Source organism: Morus notabilis, unplaced genomic scaffold, assembly GCF_000414095.1.
Source record: "Morus notabilis unplaced genomic scaffold, ASM41409v2 Scaffold698, whole genome shotgun sequence".
Taxonomy (NCBI): domain Eukaryota; kingdom Viridiplantae; phylum Streptophyta; class Magnoliopsida; order Rosales; family Moraceae; genus Morus; species Morus notabilis.
Genome location: NW_010358448.1, coordinates 467003 through 477752, shown reverse-complemented (window position 1 = coordinate 477752; position 10750 = coordinate 467003). Strand labels below are relative to the sequence as shown.

Sequence of the window (10750 nt, the reverse complement as noted above, 5' to 3'; positions counted from 1 at the left end):
TAGGATGGGAAAACTATTAACCGCAACACCTCGACAGGCCCACAAACCTGCAGAAAAGAGGCATGCTCGGAGTCGATTCGGCTCGACCGGGTGTTCTCGGACTAGGCCAATATTACGTTCCTGAGTCTCAACAAGAAGTTCTCATTCCCCACCAAAAACAACAATGTATTATGCCAAAAGGGTATGAGAATCCCCAAAATTTTACAAAACAAAGATGACAAGGTACTAAAAAAAAAAAAAAAACAAGAGTGAGACTTTTATGAGAGGAGATTTGAGACTAGACTTTTAGAAGGAGAGAGACAGAGAGCGGCTGAGCAAGAAGGTGAGAGGGAGACTTGAGAGATAGAGAATGAGATTGATACAGAGTTCTAATTAGTCTTCTGATTGAATCGTTCGCTAAAATGAAATTTTATAACGTATTAGAACATCCCGTTAGTAAGTCGACCTGGGCTAATTCATCGGATTTTAATATTATTGACCGATTTGTGTGTATATGCAGAAATATTTTTCATTATTACAGTGGATCCTTAAAAAAAAAAAGAGTTTGTGTAAAAAACCTTTTCAGATCAATAAGAACTCCGAAACCAAAATATAAAACGAACTGTGAAAAAAAAAAAGGAAATTAAACAAATATGTTATGATCATTGGTTCCCATGAAATTTCACCCATAAAGGAGAGGAAAAAAAAAGGTTTCTATTTCCCATAAACCTCTAGTAGACCAAAATTTACAACCAAATTCTTCTAGAACTTCACCAACTCCCTAAACTGGTTACAATTTGGTTCGCTTCTACGAAGGCATTTCAATTTTCAAGTCCCCATTATATGCGTACAATAAGCATCATAATGGTGGGTGGAGATGTAGAGACACTATTAGTCATGATTTCCTTGAACTGAATGTACATCAACATTCTTAGCAAGATCAATCTTGACATAGTTTCTGGTTTGTTATTATAAAAGGGATGTGATATTCCCTACCTTGTACTAATGTCTGTGGACCATTTTACGTGGATGTGATGTTGTGGCTGGAGGTTCATTTGTCGGAATCCACTCATCTCCTTGAATGAAGCTCTCGACTGAATATGCATAGACATGCTCCGCAGGAATTTGACTACTCCATGTCATTCTCCGAGACACGTCCGACCCTGCCCCGGAGTTCTCGAATTCCCCGTAAAACAGTGTCTTCAACGCGAAATCCTGGCTCCAGGGCATCCACCCTTGGGGCGTGATGAGGGCTTCCAAGTTACAATGTATGAATACCGTTCTCGAATACTCTTTCCAGGGTCTTCCCAAGAAGTTTTTGTGCACTTGAGGCTTGCTAAGATACAGCTTCATGTACTCATCCGTGCCGTTGATTAGGCAGTTCTGGAAGACAAAACCCGTCGACTGCGCAGGGTCTGTCCTTCCATGGGCCGTGACAGCATTATTCTCGCCTTTCTCGGGCTTGAGTTGGCGGGGTCGGATTAATATCTCGCAGTCCTGGAAGATGGAGGCAGAGTTTCCGAAAATGAAGTCGACGTTGCCTTGGATGCGGCATGATTTGTAGAACTGGCGGAGGGAGTGAGCGTAGAGAGTGTCCTGATTGCCGATGAATTCGCAGTTCTCGATGATGGAGAGATCACTATCCGATCTGAATGCGACGGCTTGGTGTGCATCAGGACCCGCCGTGTTCTGGATTGTGAGACCATTAGCCATGAATCCATCCCCAAGAACTCCTGCAAGTGTTTACAACAAACACATTAACACTTAACTAATAAATCTCATCATTTTCTTCCAACTACTAGACTACATATAATCTTCTCTTCCTTTATCTTTGCTCTATTTCGTTTCAACATCTTTTGCCCATATCCAACTTAATGATCATTACTGAAGACCACACGAAAACAAATATAGTTGATAATGAAATAATTCCAAGATGATATCACGAGCTTCCTTTTAGTGCATATTTATGAGGTAAGACATGAATAAACATGGGGACAAAACTCAAAGAAAAGACCAAAAAAAAAAAAACTTAAAATTTTTAAAAAAATCTCCTTAGAAATTAAAAGAACAAATTAACAGGAGTCTTCAATTTTGACTAGAAAAAGCGTTGATTCAGGTGGCACATGTTCATTGGTTACAAGAATCAAGAACACAGCAAGTTGGCTCTAGTTTGTAAGGATGTTAATAAACTGTTAAGAGGGTAGTATGGTAATTGAGCATTGTAAATTCAATTTCTGATTAAATTAGATAAAAAGGCTTGACTATATGCTTTATGGAAGTATCAAAAAGAATAAAGAGTTCTTGAGGTTTTTCCGGATAAAGTCGTGTGTTTTGTACTGGTATTTTGTTATTCAATTTCTGTACTCGGTGATTTCTTGGTGAGGTTTTTTGGATCTGTTATCACAAAAAGGAAGCATTAATGTTGTAACATCATGTAATCATATTGTATAGTCAGTCCCCATTCTTGTCATTATTATTAGGCAACCCCACTCCAGGACCAAAGAGTAATTAAATTAAATACTCAACTGAAAATAGCAAGCAATGCTTTCCCACTTGGCAGTTGCATATATATATATATATATATATATATGAATGCATTATTCAATCCCATACGCCACGGCATAAGCTGTAGCTCTATCAGAGTAATCTACAAGGCTAAGTTATAGTTGCACATCATATCAGACAATAACGTCAAAGTATACATTTCAGTTTTCACACACACAAAACCTAAAGCATTTAGCATAGCACGCAAAAAACGACACTTGACGTAAGTCAATTACATCCAAACTCATATAATAATCGAAGATTAAACGTTAAGAATTAAAGGAGGGTATATTGTTTGATAAAGATAAAAACTCACCGACAGTGGCAGTGTTGTAAGTTGAAATCCCGGGCTGGCCCACATTCAAGGACCCCGTAATGACGGTTTTACCCATTCCATCTCCCAACAACACAACGTTCTTCTTCTCAATCCCAATCCTCACCGTCTCCTCGTATACCCCTTCCTTTACGCGTATAACAAATCTCTTCCCTCCAACGACGCCGTTTGGTGCTGCGTTCACGGCGTCTTGCACCTTCTCGTAATCACACCCTCCTCCGCCCTTGCACACCGTCACGTCCGCCGTTAACTTCGACGGAAACCCGCCTTGCGATCCCAAACCCGAGCCGGAACCCGATCCCTTCTCCCAGAAGCCATCCCTCTCTGTCCTCGGCGGGCCCCACGACGCCGTTTCGTTCCCGAAGTTGTCGTACGACGCCATCATGCTGAGCGCGTTGCTGGAGAGCCTGATGAGGACGGTGTCGAGAAGCGACATCGTTTGGTTCACCAACTGCGTGTCGTTGGCGTACTTGAGGGCCGACCAGCAGTCGTACTGGTAGAGCAGGGCGGCGCTCATCCACGCCCGGGCGTCCTTGTTCCTCCCACGTGGCAGCGCCTCACTCGCCGCCGAAATGCGGTACTCCGAGTTGCGGAGGACCTCCACGCAGTTGGCCGCGGCGATGGAGCGGTTCGGATTACCCGAGGACGAGTCCAGGATGGCCCTCACCATCGACTGGGCCGTCCGGAGATTCTCCGACGAGACGCCGATCGCCGCCGCGATCACCTGCGCCGGTGAGGCGTCCGGCGAAACGCGGGCGAGCGAGCCCTCGCACACGTCCGGGAAGCGCGTGGCCTTGCAGACGTGCATGACGGCAGACGACGCCGTGGAGGGGTTCGCAGACGGAGGCACGTGGGGAACACGCGCCGGCGGGGAATGGCCGCGGTGGTGAGAGGAGTGAGAAAGAGAGAAGAAGAGGGAGAGGGAGATGATGGAGAGAAAGAGAAGGGAAGCCATGGAGATGAGAAAGAAAGTAGATTTGTAGAGAGAGAAAGAAGAGAAAGAAGAATGGGATTTAGTGGATTTGTGGAATGTCATTGTTGTGGTCTGAATTTATAGAAGAATTGGTGAGTGAGTAATTAGACACTATTTATGAGTGATTAATGGGGCAGAATTGGATTGGCACTGGTAAAGCAAAGCAAACAAATCAAAGGCAGTTAATTTTGGTTTGATTTGTTTTTTTGTGGAATGAGAGAGAATGATTGAGGGTGAGATCACGGGTGTTAAGTAAGGAAATGGTTTTGAGAGTGATGGGTGTTGAGTTTTGAGCTTTATTCACGGACTCGAATTTCAAAAGGGGGTGGGTTTTGGTTCGGTTAAGTCTTTAGATTTGTTGGGAAAGAAGGATGAATTAGGTTATGCGATCAGATTTGCGGGAAGAAAAAAAAGAAAAAGGGAAGTTTTGTTATGTGGGTGTGTGATGATGATATGGATCGCAATGGAGAAATAGTAGCTCTTTATTTGTGTCTCTCAGATCCCTCTGCCGTTGTATGTAACAGTGGAAGAAACAAGTCGGTGAAATGTTACTCGTGGAAACAGTGGATTTTTTATTCTCTCTTTTTTAGAAAAAGGAAAACAATATCAATTAGCTTGTATTTTCGAAAAAATATATATTTATTAGTTTTGTAACGTATTCTTCACGTATTAAATTTTATTTATTAAATAATAAAAAAATTATTTATACAATTATTTAAAGATTTTAATTTATAGGTAATAATTGATAAAAAAAAATTAAGTAGAGATACATTTGAACAAAATTATTTTAACCAACTAAAAATAAAATATCAACACATGCGAAAAAATTACTCTCATAAGAATAAAGTGAAGATCAATATTTTTAAAAACACAAAAAAATTAAAATGTAAAAAAAAAATTCATAAAAAATAAAAAAGAGAGAGATATACGTGACAGTCCCATAGAAAAGAGTTTTGACTTTTTTATTTAAATCGTTAGATGTGTAAGATAGACCACACTTTTTAAAATTTTAATTAGTTTATTTGTGTATACTAGTCTAGATACGTGCGATTTATGTATTGAGTCAACTTTTTATAGCCTAAAATACGAACAACAATATAAAAAAATAGAAGAAAAATTTTACTTAAGAGCTCAAAAAGAGTGTATATTATTAGTAAACATATGTTAACGATAATTTTAAACCTGACTCTACTATAAAGTATAAATTTTAAATCCCTCACGCTTAATTTTTAGAGAGAACAAATAATGCATGTTAATAGTAGTTTAAAGGTACATTTAATCATAGAAATGCAATGAAACATTCTAAATTATAAAGGAGTTGAAGCTTAAAAAGAAAAGCGGGGAAAAAATCACCTAAACTCACCGTTTTGGAGTATTATATGATGAACATAAATTATGAGAAAAAAAAAGGAGTTGAAACTAAAAAATGAAAGGAAAAATGAAACTCATCAGTTTGGACTAATATTATATGATGAATAATAGCTACACATTCACTCTTTTATATATTTGGAATTTAAGATTTGAGATTAGAATTTAAGATTGGATTTGAGATTTAACAGGGTATGGAAAACAAAGGAAAGAAATAAAAGATTTAGACTACCAAAGATGATGGAAAACACACAAAAAAAAAAAAAAAAGAAAGAGAATGGAAAACAAAAACAAAAACAAACAAACAAAACAAAGAAAAAAAAAAGAAGAAAAAGAGCACCAAACAGTGCGTTTTAGACTACCAAAGATGAATAATAGCTTCTATCTGCACTCTTATATATATATATATATATATATATATATAGGTGAAATCAAAAGCTCCATTATTCATGTTATAAATATGAAGCTTAACATTTTTATTATTATTATATTTTCGTGGCTACTGAGGTTTTATAGATTTGAGTGAGTATAACATGTAGAGGTAGTGAACATGGTAGTCCCTGGTTGGTGGCGATTGCGATGTGAGTGAAAGGTTTGTTGATCTGTAATAGATGAATGGCAAAACCTACAACTTGGGTGAGTAGTCGATTATGCTCAAAGAAGATCGACACAGAATGACTTCCAGGACCTCCTTTGTTACCAAATCGTCTTGAAATGATCTCAAGCACAAGAGACTAAAGTGAGGTCGATAAATGGTGGGTCCAATAATCAAATGGCTGGTGGAAAATGAGGCGGTCACTCTGTGTGAAGAAAGGAAAACTTTGGGTTGTTTGATTGGGAGATTCGTCCCCTTATTCGAATCATGGTTCGTAATTCGTTACAGTATTTTCTCTTATAAAAAATACACGTAAATCGAAAATAATTTTAATCACATGGTTCTAATCCATGAACCAAACGTAATATTAGTTTTGTCATTAAGCTATCTTTGCAGACAACTTGAGATCGTTTTTTTTTTCTTTTTCTTTGACTTTTTTTCATATGCGATCACCACTTTTTACTCCTTAATCCATATCATTTAATAAACAAAATTATAGCCACCCCAATTAGCTTTATGTTTTCAAATACATTTGTTCAATTTTTAGGGATATTCTCAATGCATTGATAACTCTATTAAAAACATAGTTATTTCACTATTTTTATGCATTTAAAGTGGCTAATTTTTTAGATTTTTAGATTATTTTATTTTACTTTACTTTATTTTGAATGTTAATTTTTCATTTTAGATTTATTTCAGTTTATTTAATTTAATTTTAGTAATTTCTATTTTAGTTTTCCTTCCAAAATAATTAGTGTTCTCATTTGTGTAACAGTGGGGCTTAAATGAAAAGTTTGAAATGACATGAGGTCAAAAGTACAAAGAAAAAGGAGCTAAATTGAAAATATAAAGTTTAAATGGGTCAAAAATGTCAAGGGAATTAAATTTGGGGACTGGTTCCAGCTTGTTCGATCACATGCATTGTGCCTCACCTGATACCCGTGCACCTACACAATTCACCAGTCCCGCGCCGCCACCTGTCCACCATACTCTCCTTCCACTCAGTTCTCGCCATGTGGAAGAGCTACATCACCAACCTTAAGGCTTTGTCCTGGGCGTTGGTTCTCAGAGGGATTAATATCCCATCCTTTGGCAGCCGCTAGAGGAGAGGGGTTAGCCAAGGGAGCTCAGCGCATAGAGCCCAAGAAAACCAAAAGAAAACAAAAAGAGAAGCATTAATAAGGCTTTATGCCATTTTTGTGGAAAGAAAGAAAAAAAGAGAGCTAGCACGTTCTGGGAACACTACAAGAAAAAGGTATTTTTGCGACGACAAAAAGTCGTCGTAAAAGTCCGCATGTCGTCACAAATAACTGTTTTTACGACGATGTGTCGTCGCAGATTTGTTGTCGTAAATAATTCGTCGCAAAACCTTTTTTTGCGACGACAGTATGTTCTTGCGACGACAGGCATCGCTAATACGCCGTTACAAAATTCTCGTGATATGATAATTTTTTGTGATGACATTTCAAATTGTCGTCACAAATAATCTTATTTTTTTTGCGACGACAAGTCTAAAAAAGTCGTCACAAAAAACCGAAATTAATTTTTTTTTATAATTTTTAAAAAATGGCAATTAATTAACTTTTAATAATTTTAATTAAACATTATTATGTTACATACTGAATATAATTTATTAAGATACATTAAAAGTGAAATATAAATTAATATTAAAAACAATAAATCTAAATAAATTTATAAAATATATTATGAATACTACATGAAGTGCATATATAATGTTCAAAAAAATATAAAAGTCTAAATAAAGTGAAAAATAAAATAGTACATATAACGGAACTAATCGTCTAAGTTTGCAGTATCGCCAACAGCTGAATCATCATCAGGACTGTCATCATCTGAAGGAGGCAGAATAGCGTCTAGGTTAACTGGTTATGGACGATCAATCGTAGGTAATTAGATGTTAGGCTGCAATTTAGCCACCAACTCTAACATCTTCACTTGATTGTCATAAATCTTAACTTGTTCCCAGTATGATTTCTTTAAATAACGACTCACACGTGGGTCAGGTTGAGCCGATGATGTTGCGTCTGAGTATGAACCAGCAGATGAAGGAGAAGCCCTTGAGTAATGCTTTTGGGAGAGCGTCGGACCCACTCCTATCTTATGTCCTCTACACATGCCAAGAACTTGCTCTAAAACCCCATGCTCGTCAAAGGTGGGTCTAGTCAAGCTTGAAGTAGACTGTGTTCTCTGCGTTTGCCTCTCCTCCTCCAGGGTGTTTTACATAATGTAAGACATTATAATTATTTTTACGTCTTATAAAACCACTATTTCAGTATAAAAAAATTTAATATGAAAAGTAAAAATACTTACAAAAGTCTGTTCCGCTTGGGGATTAACCCAAGAGGCCTTTCGACGATGCATGTCCACCCAATTGTCTATGGCAGACATCGGCTCTTAGGTCTCCGTACTGACCTATCAAATAAATTACATTTGTTAAAATTCTTAAATTCTAACTAAATTTCGACAGCATAATGACTTATTTTTCATATGATCCAAAAATCAAAACCTGTAAAAAAAATAATTTTAAAAGATTTCGGCACACCATAGCTGCAAGATGTGCCACCCAAAACAATCATCACAAACATATAAATACGATAATGAAGTCAAAAAATAAGTACTAACCTTCTTATTGTGATGTTGGGAATACGATACCCTGACCGTGTAAGATTGGATACTTTTGGTTGCTACAATTAGTTTTATTTATCTCTGATATTTTCTGTTTATAATTAACTATAATAAGTAATAGTTACTTGAAATTATGTATAAAAAATCATCAAGTTTTAACAAATCTATAATTACTTGAAATTTGTCGCCGGAGAACCTATTGTATCAACGATCCCAATGAAGTTAATACCTCATGTTACTCGAGAGACTTTCTCTACCATAGCGTTTGAAGTGGCGGTACAGGAAACTTTTTCAGTCCTTGTAGCACTTTGCTGCCTCCCTATCAACAACAGACCTCAGAATACTGTTCTTATAGTTGTAGTCCATGTTAAACCAGTCCTTGCAAAACAATTTTACATCGTTAAAACGCATTGTTAACTTTAGTATAAACTATACAAATTATTGCATAAAAAAATACCAGCATCCGGTTCTAAATTGTCCTCTTGTCCATGTCGCTAATGTCCTTCCAAGCATCGTGGAAGGGCTCGCATATGTCCTTGGTATGAATACCAACTGCACTATCAAATCAGGCACCATATTTACTAAGCGCCTTCCAAGTACCTCCTGCCTCATCAAATTCTATTGTGATTTTTCCGTCTTGAAGGACCTTTTGGACGATTTCATAACCTTTCGCTCCACCTCGACCTCTACGTTGTCGAGGTTTAGGAGCTGTAAGCATATGTAAGCATTTCAAATCAACATGTACTACTATATTTATTTACTATATGATAGAACGGGAAAAAAGTCAGAATAACATACCAGACTCACAGAATGCGGGGACTCTGTGAGGACCGGAAGGAGGCTGCGCTCCCCCTGAAGAGCCAGCGCAAGTCGCTACCGGACCAGCCATCAATGCCTGTGAGCAAATTCATATTAATAACAATATTTATAAATTCAGAGAAGATCATAATATTAAAATGAAAGCTGAGAAAAAGGACAAAGATTACTATTCTTAAATTCTACTCATCGTTGCTGCTCCATTGTTGATTGTCTCCATCATCATTTATGTCATCATCGTCTTCAGATTCGATGACTTCCTCCTCAAGGTACTCCTCTAAAGTTTCATCGTCCTTGTCATTAATAAAATCATCAACTACGGGAGACTTATCTTTCATAATTGCATCAACATCGGAGGTGACAACATTAGACGATACATTATGTCGATTCAATACAAATGAGTCAATCTCTGGTAGTTCAACTACTAACTCAATATTTGTAGACTCCATATCCTGGACTATCATCACGTCATCGAGCCGGTGGAGGTCGTTTCTCAACCTTACCATCAAACTTTTTATTTTTTCTCATCCCATGTTTAATAGGAAGCCATTGTCGATGGCCAACAGGAAATAATGTAGTACTTTTCACGGCACTTGTTTAGTACCATTTGTCTTTTTTTTTCTTCCAACGGGATGTTTTACATACGGGACACGTTTGTAGATCAGCGTTCTCCTTCCAAAATAAAACACAATCGTACTTGCAGACATGAATTGTTTCGTAACCCAGTTCAAGTTTACTCATGAACTTCTTCGACTCATAATGAGAAGAAGGTAACTTCACATCCGGGAATGCATGTTTTAATAGATTTAACAGAGCATCCATACACTCATTAGGCCACTTGTATAACACTTTTAAATGCATCAATTTCACTAAGAAATTTAAAGATGAATACTTAGTGCAGCCCGGATACAATCTCACCTGGAGCTCAGAAAGTAGATCCTTAATTTCAGCGTACTGTGCATCTTCTAGATCCACATGCATCTCATCTAACATTTCATTGTCATCATTAATCCCAGCAATGTCTTCTAAGACTGCAAACATCTCATCTCCTGGTTGATTAACTATTGGGTCGACACCTGAAACTGCTTCTACTTCACCATGGTGAATCCATGTACTATACAATGGATCAAAACCAAATCGATGTATATGCGCTCTCACAGCTTCTACTAGATGCATTTTATGGTTTCTACATTTCACACAAGGATAGCTGATATGACCAATTGAAGTTGCATATTTTTGGCGATGTCAATAAAAGCAGATAACTCATTCCAATATTCATCCGACAATCGGTTCCTCAAATAAATCCAAATTTTGTCAATCGGCATTTGAACTATAAACAACAACAGACATAACAATTTATTAATGTGTTTAATTAATTTTAATTTTACTCTTTATTAACACAATTAAATTTTATTAATTAAAGTTTGTTAATGAACTTATTAAAATTCTCGTTTTCTAAGTAAATTTCGACAGCATAACGACTTATTTTTCTTAT

At 37.1% G+C, this 10750-nt stretch overlaps 1 protein-coding gene across 1 annotated transcript; it reads right to left on the bottom strand.

Annotated features, from left to right (window-relative positions):
• Nucleotides 1-604: 604 nt before the first annotated feature.
• Nucleotides 605-4382, bottom strand: LOC21403612 (probable pectinesterase/pectinesterase inhibitor 51). The gene is made up of 2 exons (XM_010092564.2): nt 2840-4382; nt 605-1712 (listed from the first exon to the last, which is right to left on the bottom strand). Exons 1-2 carry the CDS (start codon nt 3891-3893, stop codon nt 982-984), a joined length of 1785 nt encoding a protein of 594 aa, XP_010090866.2. The 5' UTR covers nt 3894-4382; the 3' UTR covers nt 605-981.
• Between the last annotated feature and the right edge of the window lie 6368 nt (nt 4383-10750).